The sequence below is a fragment of the Aquarana catesbeiana genome, linkage group LG11, assembly GCF_042186555.1.
Source record: "Aquarana catesbeiana isolate 2022-GZ linkage group LG11, ASM4218655v1, whole genome shotgun sequence".
Taxonomy (NCBI): domain Eukaryota; kingdom Metazoa; phylum Chordata; class Amphibia; order Anura; family Ranidae; genus Aquarana; species Aquarana catesbeiana.
Window position 1 is genome coordinate 22,305,952 of NC_133334.1, and position 17,033 is coordinate 22,322,984.

The 17,033-nt window shown below is 41.1% G+C and overlaps 1 protein-coding gene across 4 annotated transcripts in view; it reads left to right on the forward strand.

Moving 5' to 3' along the window:
- Window positions 1–17,033, forward strand: part of TEAD1 (TEA domain transcription factor 1) — a 169,905-nt gene that overhangs the window by 101,650 nt on the left and 51,222 nt on the right. For 3 of the 4 annotated variants that reach the window (XM_073604056.1, XM_073604058.1, XM_073604057.1), the window contains one exon: window positions 14,535–14,669. The exons of the other annotated variant lie outside the window; for it this stretch is intronic. In XM_073604056.1, the coding sequence (XP_073460157.1) occupies window positions 14,535–14,669 (135 nt within the window). The remainder of the gene's footprint in view (window positions 1–14,534; window positions 14,670–17,033) is intronic. 4 annotated transcript variants of the gene reach the window in all.

Genomic DNA, 17,033 nt, shown 5'->3' on the forward strand with positions numbered 1-17,033 from the left:
ATTGCCAGGCTGAAATAGTCACCTTTTGTTGCTTAATTCAGCCTTGTTAATACAGCGCTGAACGAGGCAACAATGGAGCCAGAGCTGGCCTTTTATGAAGCTGAAATGGCATTTTTTTTTTTTTTCATACTAAGCCCCTAATTATGCCTAAGCTAGCCATTGAAACATTTGATGCTCCAGTTTCTGAGGAACTACAAGCAGCAGCGTGTCCTGCTGGCGAGATTGGAGGGTTTTTTTTTATCACCCCCATTGTGAGATTTCATTGGGAAGAATACAGAGGTCCAATCGAGGACTTTCTGCTCAAGAGGGTCATTCTGTGATGTGCAACCCTCTGCTTAACAACCTTAAGAAGCTCCCCTATTCCATAAAGCGGTATTAAACCCAAAAGCAATTTATTATATTGCAGCTTACCTATTCTTAATCATTGGTATCAGTGGGAGGAATAGTGCCCCATCATTGGTATCGGTGTGAGGAATAGTGTGCCATCATTGGTGTCAGTGGGAGGAATAGTGGCCCATCGTTGGTATCGGTCGGGGGAATAGTGTCCCATCATTGGTATCAGTGGGAGGAATAGTGTCCCATCATTGGTATCAGTGGGGGGGAATAGTGTCCCATGATTGGTATCAGTGGGGGGAATAGTGTCCCATCATTGGTATCAATTGGAGGAAGAGTGCCCCATCATTGGTATCAATTGGAGGAAGAGTGCCCCATCATTGGTATCAATTGGAGGAAGAGTGCCCCATCATTGGTATCAATTGGAGGAAGAGTGCCCCATCATTGGTATCAATTGGAGGAAGAGTGCCCCATCATTGGTATCAATTGGAGGAAGAGTGCCCCATCATTGGTATCAATTGGAGGAAGAGTGCCCCATCATTGGTATCAATTGGAGGAAGAGTGCCCCATCATTGGTATCAATTGGAGGAAGAGTGCCCCATCATTGGTGTCAGTGGGAGGAATAGTGCCCATCATTGGTGTCAGTGGGAGGGATAGTGCCCCTTCATTGGTATCAGTGGGGGGGGGGGGACAGTGTCCCATCATTGGCGTCAGTGGGGGGAATAGTGTCCCATCATTGGTATCAGTGGGGGGAATAGTGTCCCATCATTGGTATCAATTGGAGGAATAGTGCCCCATCATTGGTATCAGTGGGGGGGAATAGTGTCCCATCATTGGTATCAGTGGGGGGGAATAGTGTCCCATCATTGGTATCAGTGGGGGGGAATAGTGTCCCATCATTGGTATCAGTGGGGGGGAATAGTGTCCCATCATTGGTATCAGTGGGGGGGGAATAGTGTCCCATCATTTGTATCAGTTGGAGGAATAGTGCCCCATCATTGGCGTCAGTGGGAGGAATAGTGCCCCATCATCGGTGTCAGTGGGGGGAATAGTGATCCAAGTGCCAGATAAAGGCTAGTAAAGGGCCGCAGTTTGGAGACCACTGCCCCAGACTGACAATGCTGCTGTCTGCTGTGCCCCCTGTGCTCCTTCATCCAGAGTTGGGGGGGGGGGGTGCTCTAATAAAGGAAGTGTTACTGGCCAGATCACCAGTTGAAAACACAGGAAATAAAAGCCTAAAAGAAAACTAATGCAAACACCACATCTAATGATTGGTAAGCTGCACTATATGAAATTTTAGGTTTGGGGTTTAATACTGCTATAAGGAAGGGCTTCTGTATGTTTCTAGCACATCCCCCAACAATCCAGTCAGTTACAACATGTCTATTTCCAACAAGGATTCAGGTCTTAAAGCGAAACGAAACCCAACAATTTTGAAAATCGGTTACGCCCCCCGGCACGTCCCGGGAATGTAACTGTCACATTGTGCTTGTGCTCTCCACCAAATTGTCAAACCATCATTGGGGGGGGAATAACTGATCACATGGTCAGCACCGTGGCAATTGAAGATCAAACAGAGACCAAGATGGCAGCTTCCTTGGCTGAAGATGAAGATGATGAGGAGGGTTTAGTTTCCGCTTTAACGCAAGTTTCCTTTTTCGAAACCCCTAAGCTGAGGGCTGTAAATCATTGAACTTTCCCCTGGCAATACCATAGATTAGTTGCATTTCTGCCGCTCTTATTTCTATATGCAATAATTCAGTGGAAATTGCTTCTTTTTTTTTTTTTTTTTTTTTTTTTACCAAGGGTATTAAGAAAATGTTTCAGCTCTGTGTTTTGTTATTTTGTATCTTTCTCTTTCCCCCTCTCTGTTGTGTGTAATATGATTTATTTTTTTTGTTGTTGTTGTCAAGTGTTCTCAATGTCGTAGACTAAGCCAAACACCATAGATGTTACCCTGTAACTGTCGGATCACAAGGAATAGAAAAAGCAGAAGGCCGTGTGCATTTTATTATTATTATCGCCTTTTCTTATCAGACTGCAGGATAAAAAGTGACAAAGGAGTCTCTGTAGAACATGCCGGCATTCACGTGTCAATAGCTGAACCCACAGGTCTTGCTTAAGAAAGATCGTTTTATAAACATACATGACTGTGCTGACCCACACTGTATGTTTTATGCACTGAGAAGACAATTCCCGTCCCGAATCTTTGGTGGGGGGGAAACAATAGTGAAGAGCGATCTGATCCGCCGGTCAAGTCTTGTCTGCAGAAACAGCCATTTATGTTTACGGGAAGGGAATATCTTTCCGCTGGCTGGTCTTCTGATCAGAATGTTACATATATGACTGGCCTTGGTGTGTAAAATCTCATTATAATGTAGATGTATATCCTATACAGAGGCTCGTTTTTCGATATTCAAGTTAAGCCTTGGTTTTCATGTCCGAAGGAAGATCTGTTTTTGATGACCCCATTAAGATCATCAGTGAGTTTATCGCATTATGGTGGTCACCTAAGTCACTCCCAAAAGCTTAAAGAATATGTAAAGGTTTGTTTAAAAAAAAAAACAAAAAAAAAACAAAAACAAACATGTTATTAGAGCTGCACGATTCTGGACGAAATGAGAATCGTGATTTTTTTTTTGCTCAGAATAAAGATCACGATTCTCGCGGCTTAAGATCTTTCATATTATACAAAAAAATGGGGCTAACTTTACTGGTTATTTTTTTTTTTTTTTTTCTGCTTGGAATACGATTACGATTTTACGGTTACGATTTTTACGGATACGATTTTTTTGCTTAGAATAAAAAGATCACGATTCTCGCGATTTGAAATCTTTCACATTATACAAAAAAACAAACTTGAGCTAACTTTACTGGTTAGGTTTTTTTTTTTTTTTTATTTTTTTTTTTTTAAATTCATTAATTTTTTTCCAAAAAAATAGCATTTTGTGCAAATACAGTGTGACATAAAATATTGCAACAACCACCATTTTATTCTCTAGGGTCTGTGCTAAAAAAAAAAAATAAATAAATATATATATATATATATATATATATATATATATATATATATATATATATATATGTGTGTGTGTGTGTGTATATATATATATATATAATGTTTGGGGGCTCTAAGTAATTTTCTAGCAAAAAAAAAAAAAGATTTTAACTTGAAACCAAGAAATGTCAGAAAAAGGTTTAGTGTTTAAAGAGGGGGGCCCATTTAAAAAAATAAAAGTCAGCAGCTACAAATACTGCAGCTGCTGACTTTTAATTGGACACTTACCTGTCCCAGGGTCCAGCGATGCGGTGCCAGCATTGCAACTGTGGGCGCCGGGCTGTGGCTTCACAGCCGGTGACCCACTGCGCATGCACGAGCGGCGCCGCGCGCCGTGAGGACCTGTAATGGGTCCCAGATGATTGACAGGAGGGAGGGAGCAGAGCCGAGTCCTTCCTGTGCCGAGGGGGAAGTGATGTCACCAGCCCAGGCACTGAAAGAGGCAGACTACGAGGGACCCCCTAGCAACAGGCATTTAGAGGTGAGTAAAAAAAAAAATAATTTCCAAATTGTTTTTTTGTATTTTTTTTTTAGGAATTTTCATGCATTTTTTTTTTTTTTGGGTGGAACACCACTTTAAGTGGTTAAACTTTCCTCATTTACACACAAGTCTATTCCATTGACAAATTGTTACAATGTTTATACTTAAGTTTCACTGCTAAAGAATGTTGTGATTCTTGGCAGACTGCCCGTTTTTTTGTTTTTTTTTTTCCTTTCTTTTGAAGGCTGTCTGCTTCAGAAGTGCAGAGAGAATTCTTGGCATAGAAAGAATCGTGAAACACTTTTGTCAAGATTGCAACAGAGGGAAAAAAAAATCACGATAACGATTCTTGACGATGAATCGTGTAGCTCTACATGTTATACTTCCACTGTGCAGTTGGTTTTGCACAGAGTGGCCCCCGATCCTCCTCTTCTGGGGTCCCTTAGCGGTGCTCCTGGCTCCTCCCTCTTCTCGCATGCCCGTTGGAGAGCCGCTCTCCCTCGGGGCTCTCGTGCGGGGGCGCTCCCGTGTCTTGCTGCTGTGTCCATCGACCCAGACGGCAGGACTTGGCCCCACCCCCGCGTCATTGGATTTGATTGACGGCAGGGGGAGCCAATGGCTGTGCTGCCATCAATCTATCCAATCAGGACATGAGACACCGGCTGGAGCTGGTGTGCAGTGAAAAACCTTGAGGGTTTACAACCTCTTTTTAAAGGAAGGGGTCTCCGAACGACAGCCCTCCTAGCTGTTGAACTAAAAATTTTCAAAATCTACACTATTTAAAGTGGTTGTAAACCTCTACATATATACAAAAATGAGGTAACTGGCCCCAGGTGATGCACAGAGATTAAGCAAATTCTTCTACATAAGTTGTAACCTGTTCTTTTCTAAATCCGTTCAAAGTGCTTTTATACAGCTTGTCTGAGCTTTCAGAAAGGAGACAGAGAGCAAAAGTTACACTCTGCAGAGCTCAGGGAGAGCTGATTGGAGGGAAGGGACATCCCCCCCCCTTTACACAATACACAGGAACAGAGTTGAGGTTGTCAATCACAGGCTGTGTGCTGGAGCTCTTCTCCTGTCACCTTTTATCTCTTGGTGTCAGAAAAACTTGCCAGAAGTGACTCCTAGTGACAGCAGAGGAAGGAAGGAGCAGACAGAAATTACTGAGAAAAGTACACACTATAGAGCAGGGGTCTCAAACTGGCGGCCCTCCAGCTGTTGTTGTGAAACTACAAAATCCCATGAGGCATTGCAAGGCTGACCATTTCAAGGTTGACCCCCCCTCCTCTAACAGGCAGGGGATTGATGGGACTTGTAGTTTAGCACCAGCTGGAGGGCTGCCGGTTTGAGACCCCTGCTATAGAGGTATAGGCTTTCTTCATATTTCATGTCTGAGGTTTACAACCACTTTAAGGTGGAGGCGCTAATACACTACAAGAGGAACCACCCCTACACAATCAAAAACCAAAAATAATAGGACTTTCGTTGTGCCCCTGGTAGTGAATGTATGAATCATCCACATATAAAAAGGATGTAACATTTCAACAATATTTTATTACAATTGAATATATAAAATCCACCAAAGAGGCATATCGGAGCATCATTAATACCAGAAGAGTACAAGAGGCTGAATTGCAAGCACAATACAGGTCTACGCGTTTTATTTTTATTTATTTTTCTGCTTTTATGGACGGATTTTGTTTCTATATATTTTGTTCTTCATGGATATTGGAACTGAATGTATTTTGTTTTTGTTCATTTCTGCAGTACAACAAATTCCATCAGAAATGAGGCTTCAGAGGTCCCGCAAAACGCGTAGACCTATCTTATACTTGCGATTCACCCCCCCCCCGATCTGTATTGTGCTTGCAGTTTAGCCTCCTTCACTGTCTACGCGTTTTGCGGGACCTCTGAAGCCTCATTAAACATTTCTGATGGAATTTGTTGTACTGTAGAAATGAGCAAAAACAAAATACATTCAGTTCCAATATCCACGAAGAACAAAATCTGTCCATAAAAGCAAAAAAAAATAAAAATGAAACGCGTAGACCTGTATTGTGCTTGCAATCCAGCCTCCTGTGCTCTTCTGGTATTAATGATGCTCCGATATGCCTCTTTGGTGGATTTTATCTATTCAATTGTAATAAAATATTGCTGAAATTTCATATTCATTAATTTATATGGATGATTTATACAGTAACTTACCCGGAGGCACCACAAAAGTCCCGTTGTTACTATTATTTTGGGGTTTTTGTTCGAGGAACTACAAATCCCATGATGCTGTCTGCCTCTGGGAGTCATGCCTGTGGCTGTTCAAAGTCCTGCAGTGCCCTTTATGGGGCTTGTAGTTCCTCAACAGCTGAAAGGTCATTGTTTGGAGCCCCCCTGGCTTAAAGGGATACACCAGGTTGTATATATGTGTATTTTTTTTTTTTTTTTTCAAGCAATGTATAACTGACATAGAAGTAGAACTACATGTCCAAGTCCTATTCTATATTTCTATCTGCAGCTTAGAGATAATCAATGGCTGCTGTGTATGAATCTCCACCAGCTCAGCACTTCTGGCAGAGTGAGATTTTCTGAACTCTAGTCTGAGTGAATTGCAGATCTGTAACTTGCAGATTTAAGGACCAGGACCAAACTGTGTGTGATAACATTAAAACTTAAAAAAAAAAAAAAAAAAAATTAAAATCAAGTGTGTGATTACGTTAAAACTTAATTTTATTTATTTATTTTTTAAGCTTTAATGTTATCGCACACTTAATTTTATCATTTTTTTTAAGTGTGTGATAACATTAAAACTTAAAAAAATAAAAAAACTTAAAATTAAGTGTGTGATAACATTAAAACTTAAAAAAATAAAAAAACTTAAAATTAAGTGTGTGATAACATTAAAACTTAATGTTATTTATTTAAGTTTTAATGTATTCACACACTTAATTTTATTTATTTTTTTAAGTGTGTGATAACATTAAAACTTAAAAAAAAAAATAAAAAAAATAAAAAACTTAAAATTAAGTGTGTGATTACATTAAAATGTAATTTTATTTAAGTTTTAATGTTAACACACACTTAATTTTACATTTTTTATTTTTTTATTTACTTATTTAAGTTTTAATGTTCACACACACTTAATTTAAAAAATTTTTTCTAAGTGTGTGATAACATTAAAATGTTACAGCCTATGCCACCTGTAAGACTAAAGTAGAAAATCTCTTCAGATTCTATGTTGGCAGAGCAAGAATTTGGGGGCGCTTTAGCGCTGGAAATAGCCTCTGCCAAGCGCCTGAAATCCGCCTCCCATTCATTCAAAGTGTGACTTTTCACACTGGGGGCGGTGCGCTTGCGGGACCTTTAAAAACGCCGCTCAAACAGCGCTAAGACCCCTTTCACACTGGGGCCGCGTTGGCGCTAAAGCGCCACTCATTTTAGCAGTGCTTTATTGCTGTTTAAGTGGTGCTTTTTAGCTGCTAGCAAAGAAGGGGTTAAGAACTCTCTTGTTGCGGCACTTCCAAAGCGCTTTTCAGGCGCTTAGCAGAGGCTATTTCCAGCGCTAAAGCACCTGAAAACCGCCTCAGTGTGAAAGGGGTCTTAAGCGCCGCTGAAGGCGCTGCGGCCCCCAGTGTGAAAGGGGTCTAAATGAAATTTCCTGGAAGCTGAAAAGCAGTTTACAAAAAAAGCTTCTTTATCCATTGGAAGCTCTATAACCTCTCTAGAGATGTTCAATTCCCCTCTGCTGTACTACACAGAAGAGTCATCTCTGAGGGAAGCCGACATCCAGCAGGTGAGATTGTTTCATAAGCTCTTCATTGACCTCAATGGAAAAAAAAACATTTTTCCTGAAAAAAGTTCCACCAGTTTGTAGGAACGAATGTGAGAGATCGCTCAAAAGCAGAATTCTGGGAAGAATCTGAGAGCGCTGGCTATATCTTTATTTTTTTTTTTAATAGAACGTGGAAAGCAATGTATTTTTACAAACTTGTAAACCTAAAAATTTACCAAAATGTATGTATTTCTACATGTAGGTATTAAAAATGTAAAAAAGAAAAGTAAACCTATGACACCGTCTTTAAAGGCCAAGTTCACCTTTGTTCACTTTTTTTTTTTTTCTAAATTCCAGCTCCCCCATGTACCAATATAGCATTAATGTACTTATTTTGCAAGAATAAAACTGCTTTCCATGAATTCTACACTTTGATTGCCTCACTCTCTTCATAGATGTTTAAACACACTGCTCCAATACTTCTGCCTTACTTCCTGGAGAGACTTCAGGTCATGACACAGGAAGGCGTTGACCAGCTATGGGGAGATGAATGCAGGTGTTTCGTCAGATTAGGCGACCCATCAGAATTCGTAACGGAAGTGACGTTCCGTCACGGGCATCTTGGTACACCCCCGCACTCGGCCGGAGTAAGGATGCAGTGAGAAGGCGGCAAGCTGACATGTTTGTACACCCATCAGAGTCTTGCATTTCAGTTATTTTTACCAGTAAACTGAGCTTTTATAGCGAAATACAGGATTTAGCAATCGGTCTGACTGTTTTTTACAATTGAAATGTAAAAGTAGCGGTGTTCTGTCAGATCAGCAAACCTGTGAGATCAGCAGGCTTGCCGCTGCTTTTACAATTCAACATCCAAAGGGATGGATTTCTAAATATTGTATTTCTTTATATAAACTCAGTTTAATGGTAAAAATAACTGAGACATGCAAGACTCCGGTGGGTGTACACTGTATCTCACTGTATCCTTACTGCAGCAGAGTGCGGGGTGTACCAAGATGGCCGTGACGTAACGCTACTTCTGTTACAAAATGTGATGGGTCACCTAATCTGACGAAACACACAGGGTATGTGCTAATGAGATCAGCTGGTCAACGCCTTCCTGTGTCATGACCTAAAGTCTGACCAGCAAGTAAGGCAGAAGTATTGGAGCATTGTGTTTTTAAACAGCTTTGAAGAGGGAGGTAAGCCAGTGTAGAATTAATGGAAAGCTGTTTTATTTTTGCAAAATAAGTACATTAATGCTATGTTGGTACATGGGGGAGCTGGAATTTCCAAAAAAAGGTGAACAAAGGTGCACATAGCCTTTAACCACTTCAGCCCCGGAAGGTTTTACCCCCTTCATAACCAGGCCATTTTTTGCAATACGACACTGCGTTACTTTAACTGACAATTAGGAGGCCGTGCGACCCTGTACCCAAAAAACATTTATGTTCTTTTTTTTTTTTCCCATAAAGAAGCTTTCTTTTGGTGGTATTTGATTACCTCTGCGTTTTTTTTTTTTTCTTTTTTTCTTTTAATTGTTTTTTTTTTTTGCGCTATAAAAATAAAACTGATAATTTTGAAAAAAAAAACAACAACTTTGTGCTATAAAACATTTCCAGTAATAAAATGTAAAACATCTAATTTAGGCCAGTATGTATTCTGCTACATATTTTTAGTAAAAAAAAAATCCCAATATATTGATTGGTTTGCGCAAAAGTTATAGCGTCTACAAACGATGAGATTTTTATGATTTTTATTTATTTGATATTACTAGTAATGGCGGTGATCAGCGACTTACAGCAGGACCGTGACATTGCGGCGGACAAAACGGACACTAAGAGACACCTTTGACACTCTTTTGGGGACCAGTGACACTAGCGATCAGTGCTAAAAAAATATGCACAGTCACTGTACTAAGGACACTGGCAAGGAAGGGGGTTAACAGGTGCAATCAAAGGGTTAAATGTGGCTCTAGGGTGTGCTTTCTAACTTTGGGGGAGGTGCTTGTACTGTGAGAAGAAAGAGATCTGTGTTCCTGCTTGGCAGAAACAAAAGATCTCTGTGTCCTGTCACAGAACGGCGATTTGTCTTGTTTACATAGGCAGACCGCTGTTCTGTCTGCCTCGGAAACAATCGGCGGGTCCCTGCAGACATTGGGTCCGCTGGACCTGCTGATTGGCTCTCACTGTGTCCAATCGGAGCTGGTCACCGGCAGAGTGCATGCGCGCCCCAGACCCTGAAGGAAAAAAAAAAATCGCGTACAGGTACGTGATCTGGCGCTAAAGGGGCCGCCCTGCTGCCTTGTATCTATGTGGGGCGGTCCTTAAGCGATTAAAGAGACTCTGTTGCCACACAATAATGTCATCAAAAAACTTCCCATATGATTATATGTGAATATAATAGGGTTTTTTTTTTTTTACGCATGTTATTTAGCTGTAAGTGCCTATCTTGTGAGGACCTCCAAAAGCCCTAAAGTTTTAGGGCTTTTGGAGGTCCTCACAAGGTAGGCACTTACAGCTAAATAACATGCGTAAAAAAAAAAAAAACAAAAAAAAAAACCCTGTTATATTCACATATAATCATATGGGAAGCAGTTGCTGCTGATTGCCGCTATCTTGGATGTGATGTCTTTACAATTAATTTGAATAGCTGGACAGAAACTAGGTAGGGTGGAAAATGAAAATGACCCAAGTTCCTTACCCTCACTCCTATAAAAGTGCCCCGTCCTTAATTCACATCAATCAAGACAAAACCTACATTGGACCACACCTCATGGACTTTATAGGCATAACACCAATCTGTTAAATATTAATACAAACTTTATTAAAAAGAACAGATGGCAGCATCCTGCACCCTTATGTTGGTGGGGGTGGGGGGTGGGGCAGGGCACCACCATAACCGACATAAGGGTGCAGGATGCTGCCATCTCTTGTTTTTAATGTGATCTTAATGACATTTTTTAACTGTGCATTAATAAAGTTTGTATTCACATTTAACATATTGGTGTCGTGCCTCTAAAGTCCACGGAGTGCAGCCCAATGTATGTTTTTTTGTCTTAATTGGATGTGATGTCCGCAGCCCCAACAGACTCGGGTTTGCTTTACACCTGTAGAATTTCATTTGAAGGATGGCAATTTCTGAACCTTCATTCAATTATCTTAGACTTAAAGGGTACAAGTCAACCCATTGGTTTTGATCAGAGCAGGCAAACAAAAATCAAGGGACATGAAGGGAATTTTTTTTTTGGTGGAATCTAATGGGAAGCAACAAATTTTTAATTGTTGAATTCGCTTCCGGCCATGAAAAATCATAACTAGTCTTGGGCACATTCGCTTGTCAAATTTTAATCCAGAAGTAGAAAGTTTGTTCTACAAAAATCAAGACATTGACATGGCATTCTAACAAAAAGTAGTTTGAAATTAGTCGAGTCCATGAAGGTGCCATCAAACAGTCGGGGGGGGGGGAGAATTTTTTATTTTTTATTTTTTTTTATACTTTCTCATACAAACAAAATTCTACAGGTGTAAGGCCAGCTTCAGAGCTGTCATTTAGGAGAGGTGATCTATACTATAGTATTACCCTTCACCCTCCCCTTGGCTGCTACATAAACCATTACATAGGGGAGAAGCATGGGAGCTAGGCCAGCACAGATGGCAATTAGACACTCCCAGAAGAGGGCTATGATGTAAAAGAAAGAGGGCTGAGCAAACCTGGGTTATGCGCCACCTAAAGGTGAATGGACACTGGCAGAAACAAACAGGAAGTCCTCCCCTACATAAGCCCTCCCATACAGGAAGTACTTTACTTTTTTCGCCAGTGTCTGAAGGTGATGGTCACAGGTGTGCATCTCTCTGCACACAAACACTGCCATGTGCTCAAAATGGTTCCAGTAGGGAACAAGAGTTTGGTTCTTTCTGGATCCATTCCTACAGCTAAAAATGCTCAGATGAATGGTACTCGGGCCCTGCAGTGGGCGATATAAGGGGATTGCCTGTAACACGCCTATCGGCGCTGGACCCTGCATATATGGAACTCTGTACTGTAATGACTGACCAAGGTGTTTCCAGTAGGGTGCTATACAGGTCCAGGGTAGTGGACCCCAAGAAAGGGGGGCTGAGGGTCCGCCATGATTATTTTGATAGTTGATTTTTCTGCATTTTTTTTAAAGTTGGTGAAAGGGTCTCTTTAAATTCTACTCAAATACGAAACAATGTTTGGCAGGTGTTCTATAACCATGCCATATGACATTTTTAGCTACACTTTTAAATATTTGCAGTAGACTCGGACGAGGGGGGGGTGTTATTTATACCAAGAATTTCACATTTACTACAGATCTGTGCAAAGAATTGTACAAATGTAGGTCATCATTAGAATGCTGGAGCTTTACATAATATTGTATGCCAAGAAGCTGTAAGCTTGGTCACAAGTCTTCTCCTCGTAAAGATCAATGTGACTTCTCATCCGAGGTTCTTAGAAGCTTCTGAAAATGTGATAAAGTAGCACAGAACTTTGTTTCATACTCGGCGGACCTTAGCAGATGACTTGGTAACCTGCAGGGATGTTGGTAATTGCCCAGAATCACGACCTACGATATTTATCAAAGCTTCGACAGCAAACCCTTACCAACCCAAATATGACAAGTGGAAAATAGGAAGCTTGAGTCAGATTAGTTGCTTTTGGGGTGACTGAAAAACCGTTCTTCCTTCGTCGTTTTATAAACAAGGCTCCAAAGTCATTTCTACCATCCTCCTGCCGAAAACGGTCATCTGCTTTTTATGTCCTTGGTAACCAGATGTGTGTGATGTTTGGTGTTTTTGTGTTACACAATTCTTTTAACACGCTATTTATATTGTACCCAGGTGACAAACATGGTAAGTTGATGCCCCCTTCCCAGTCCACCACTTGTGACTCTAGTTTGCTTTGGCACAGTGTTTGGCTATTGGCTTTAGTCTGTGACCCCAGCTTGTGCTACCTTACCCTAAAGAACCTAATATGAAACCAAATGGTCTTCAGGGCGTCACTACTATCAAGGGGCAGGGCGTGACGTCCAGTATCTGACTAGTGTCACTGAGCAGTGGCTTGGCCTATACAAGCATGCAAGCCTTACCAGCATGGTCATTACCTGCCTAAAAGTTGAACCTGCTTAACGACTGCTTTGGTGTGTTTACCATCATGCACCGTTGTCCAGTACTGGGCATACATGGCTGAATGACCCTTTCCTGTAGCAGTACATACGAGTATAGAAGAGGCAGGGTGCAGGTAGCACAGTCTGGCAATAGATTGATATTCATGAATACCTAAACCATTTAACTCCTACCGGACACCTACGCACCAGTGTTTGTCCAAGCACAAGGCTCGGTTCACAACCATCACATCACAGTGGCATGATTCTCTAAATTCACCAGTATAATTTTTTTTTTCTTTTGTTGGGCACAATAAAGTTAGTGATAAGTAATGTTAATGAACATACAAATTGTTGCTTAAGAAAATAGTTCCCAACTGTCCTTGATTTGGAGGGACTGTTCCTCCTTTGGAACCAAACCCCTTTGTCCCCATTTCCTCCTCATTTGTCCCTCTGATAGCTTTGTTTTCATGTTATTTTCTCCCAGGACTCATTGGGTTTGAACCGGTGGCACCTACCTAGAGGATTTTTTTTATTTTTTTTATTCCCACTATGGTCCATGATAATATGACCCATTGATTTTGGTTTGGGTCCTTTTTCAGAGGACTGTATTAACGTTTTGGAAATTGTGTAGGGTTTATGGGTTTAACCCAAGTTTTTGCATTCCATTTCTTGGTGCCGTCACTATACTGGGGTATATAGTATGTATATATAATATCTATTATAGTAAACTAGCACCAACAGTTTGCTCAGGACTTTACATTATAAAGGGAGACAGTACAGTTCAATAGAAGAGGGTTAGGAGGGCAAGTGGAACACAAGTTAATAACTGTGAGGGATGAGCCAATGGGAGAATTAAAAGTGTTTAGTTGTGAGGTGAGGATGGGATAGGCTTCTCTGAAGCTGATAATTTTTTAAAGATCACCTAAAAGTGGGCAGAGTAGAAGTCAGCTGGACAGATTGGAATAGGGAGTTCCAGAGGATAGAAAAGGCTCTGGAGAAGTCCTGGAGACAAGCATGGGAAGAGAAGACCAGGGATTTATAGACCTTTGAAGATGAGCATGGGAGGAGAAGAAAAGGGATATATAGATGCATTGTAAGCATTGCATTAGATTTAACATTTTATCCAACCTCTACATTATTATTGCATTTGTTTTTCTTGAAAGTCGATATAGTTTGAGCTAGGTGGTGCCATCAGGGCCGTCTACGGCTCGAGTTTTATGTCCGGTTCAGAAGTAATTGGCCACAATTTTAGCCATGTATGGCCGGCCATCTTTAGTCCGTCCCCGTGATTTATCAGGGAGATGCTCCTGTCAGGTGTACAGACCTGTCCTACTTCAATGAAGAGAGCGCAATCAAGTTTACGTGGTGTTGACCTTAGGAAGAAAAACAGTTGGTACTTGTAATAATAAGTTTGTCCTGCCACCCTGGCCAATTTTGGTTCTCAGATAAGTCATTCACAAGTTAAACATCTCTAAGTGCTTTGTGGCCTTAGCTGGGTGATCTAGGGTCACGAGTTCGTTCTTTTGGCCTGATGCCTCGGTGATGTGTATAGGGAACTGTTGTGTCCCTGGTGCGTGTAGGTGTCCCGTACCACAATCAGACATTTAACAGTTTGAGAGTGGGGCTTTACAATAAGCTACCAATTTTAGATCAGGACCCCACACAGCTGCATGTTTTTGCTTTTCTTATGTTTAATATCCACGCTTGTAGCTGCGCAAAAAAAAAACCTGACTGCACAGAATTCAGTAACTGCATGCTAACTGTTATATTAAAGGATCAAACCGCCAAGGACAAAGCACTGCAGCACATGGCGGCCATGTCCTCCGCTCAGATTGTATCCGCCACTGCCATTCACAACAAGCTGGGCCTTCCAGGGATTCCTCGCCCGGCCTTTCCTCCTGCACCCGGGGTAAGTGTCTGTCTGCTCAGGGCTTCCTACCATGGTTTTGTCTCTGGTTATATGGTTAAGTAGGTGGAGGAAAAAAGACCAATGTCCAGCCTCTTAAAATCTTCAGCAGTGTAGTGGAAGGTAAAACTGCAGTATGACGTGACTGTGGCCATTTTTACTTTAAAAGGGGAAAAAAAGCCCTCCTGTTCCAATAAAGTAACCACATCATTTCTCTAAATCAGGGGCCTCCAAACTATGGCGTGTGGGCCAAATCCAGCCTGCTACAAGATTTTATGAGGACCTCTGATGTAAGAGAGGGCCCTTATGTAAGGGGGGGTGCAGATGTACACTATAGGGGGCTTCAATGGGGACTCTGATGGGCTCAAGTTTATTTGGAATTTTCTTCGTTTTACTGATTTTTTTTTTTTTTTTTCCCTAAGACCTCATTCACCCTTGGCGATTTGGAATTGTGGATGGAATCGATTCCGACTGCAATTCCAAATTGTGTGGCAATCGCTGCAAAACGCGCGCAGTTGGCTGCCATTCATTCTAATTCTTACTCTTGTACTCTAAAACTTCTTTAAATTTGGTTTATTTATAAAAAAATTATTTTGTTTTGGCCCACAAAGATTTATATAATACACAGCGTGTCCTTGTAGTGAAATGTTTGGAGACCCCCTGCTCTAGATCAGAATATTGCCATACCAAGCTTTAATATTGGCCGTTTTGGTAGGGCAGGTCATAGATTTACCACTACTGTAAAGAATTCCTTCCCACAGTGAATGGTAAAATCTCCTCTTTTTCTGTTCTCTGCTAATATTTACTTGACTTTTATACACTCCTCCTGATAAAGTTCATTTACCAAATCTTTACATTGACCATAGATATTGTTTTCAGATTATTTAGCTTGGTTCATGTATAACTATACAGTTCTTGCAATGGCAACAATAGACACTGCCTTCCGTAAATCCAATCGTAAATAAGTCACCATCACTCCAAAATTAATCTTTTACAAATTATTTTTATTGTTTTTGGTGTGAAAAGATCATGTCCTATATAAATAGCAAGACAGTATTGCGACAGAAACATACCCAAACCCATGGCTCCGCTCCAGACTTGCTCCTTTCAACCCACACAGACAACCCAGGAGCTGGCTACCACAGCCCGTCTCCACTCCTAATCAGAAGTAAACATAAACCACACTCCACAACAGCTCTTCTTTCTATATTCTATTTGTTGAAAGATGAAAACTGTGCACCATTGATGTCCCCACCCGAAACCACCTTAACGTGTTTCACCACTGCTGGCTTGCTCATAAGGATACAGGAAGACTTCCCTCTATCCTTGTGAGCAAACCAGCAGTGGCGAAACACGTCAAGGAGAAGGTGGTTTCGAGTGGGAACATTAATGGGTACGCAGTTTTCATCTTTTGACAAGTTAAATCTAGAAAGAAGAGCTCAGTTATGGCTTATGTTTTCTTTCGAAAGACAGTTTTTAGGTCTCACAGGGTTCCTTTTACAAGGCAGCATAGTGACCAACATCATTATACCTTCTTATTTTAAGGGACCTTTCGAGGCTCTGAAACATCGGCTTGCTAATCATATGGCAAGATCCATTGACATTAGTATTGGTCAGGTATTATAACCAAGGAGACAGTTATTTTTACACTCTGTTCGCTCCACAAGGTGCAATATTCCCCCATTGCTGCTGTCTAATTACACAGCTTATATCAGGAGAATGACAGTCTGTGCTGGGCTGGCGTTGAATGAACGTGCAGACCATTATTGGTTAGACTAGATGGATGCCTTTTTTTTTTTTTTAACCTAACTATATTAAGACCAAGCTGTCCAGAAATAAAGCAGCATGGGTAGGCACAAACTGTCAGGAATGCTTGCAGTGGTCACCTTTTAATGACCACCTAAACCTGCTCAAGCGTCCTTGATGGAGTTGGTCCCAACCAACAATGTTTAACGGTATGTGAAATAACAAGATGTGTCCCATCACGACAAACGTATCCATTGCAAACTGTTATCAGAATACAATTATCAGCAATAATGATTGTGGTACTCTAAACCAATCTGCTCTGCCACCTAATTCTTTTCAAGTCAAAGTCCTGCCTAAGAAGTGTGCCCCTCAGAACCTGGTTTTACTCTATTCACGGTCTGCTGCCAGGTTGGACTTATTACTTTTAAATGTGTAATATGGCTGACCAGTTTGCCTCAAAGTTGTTGTAACTGCAGATCAACTTTCGGGAATGTATTCTCTCCAGTGGCCATATATTCAAATAGGCTCACCAGCCTCTCTCAACCTTAGTTCCTCCAGAGGTTACTATGGGTTCCTTGGGGAAAATTTTCTGCCTCTCAGGTAATAATGGATACCTATCTA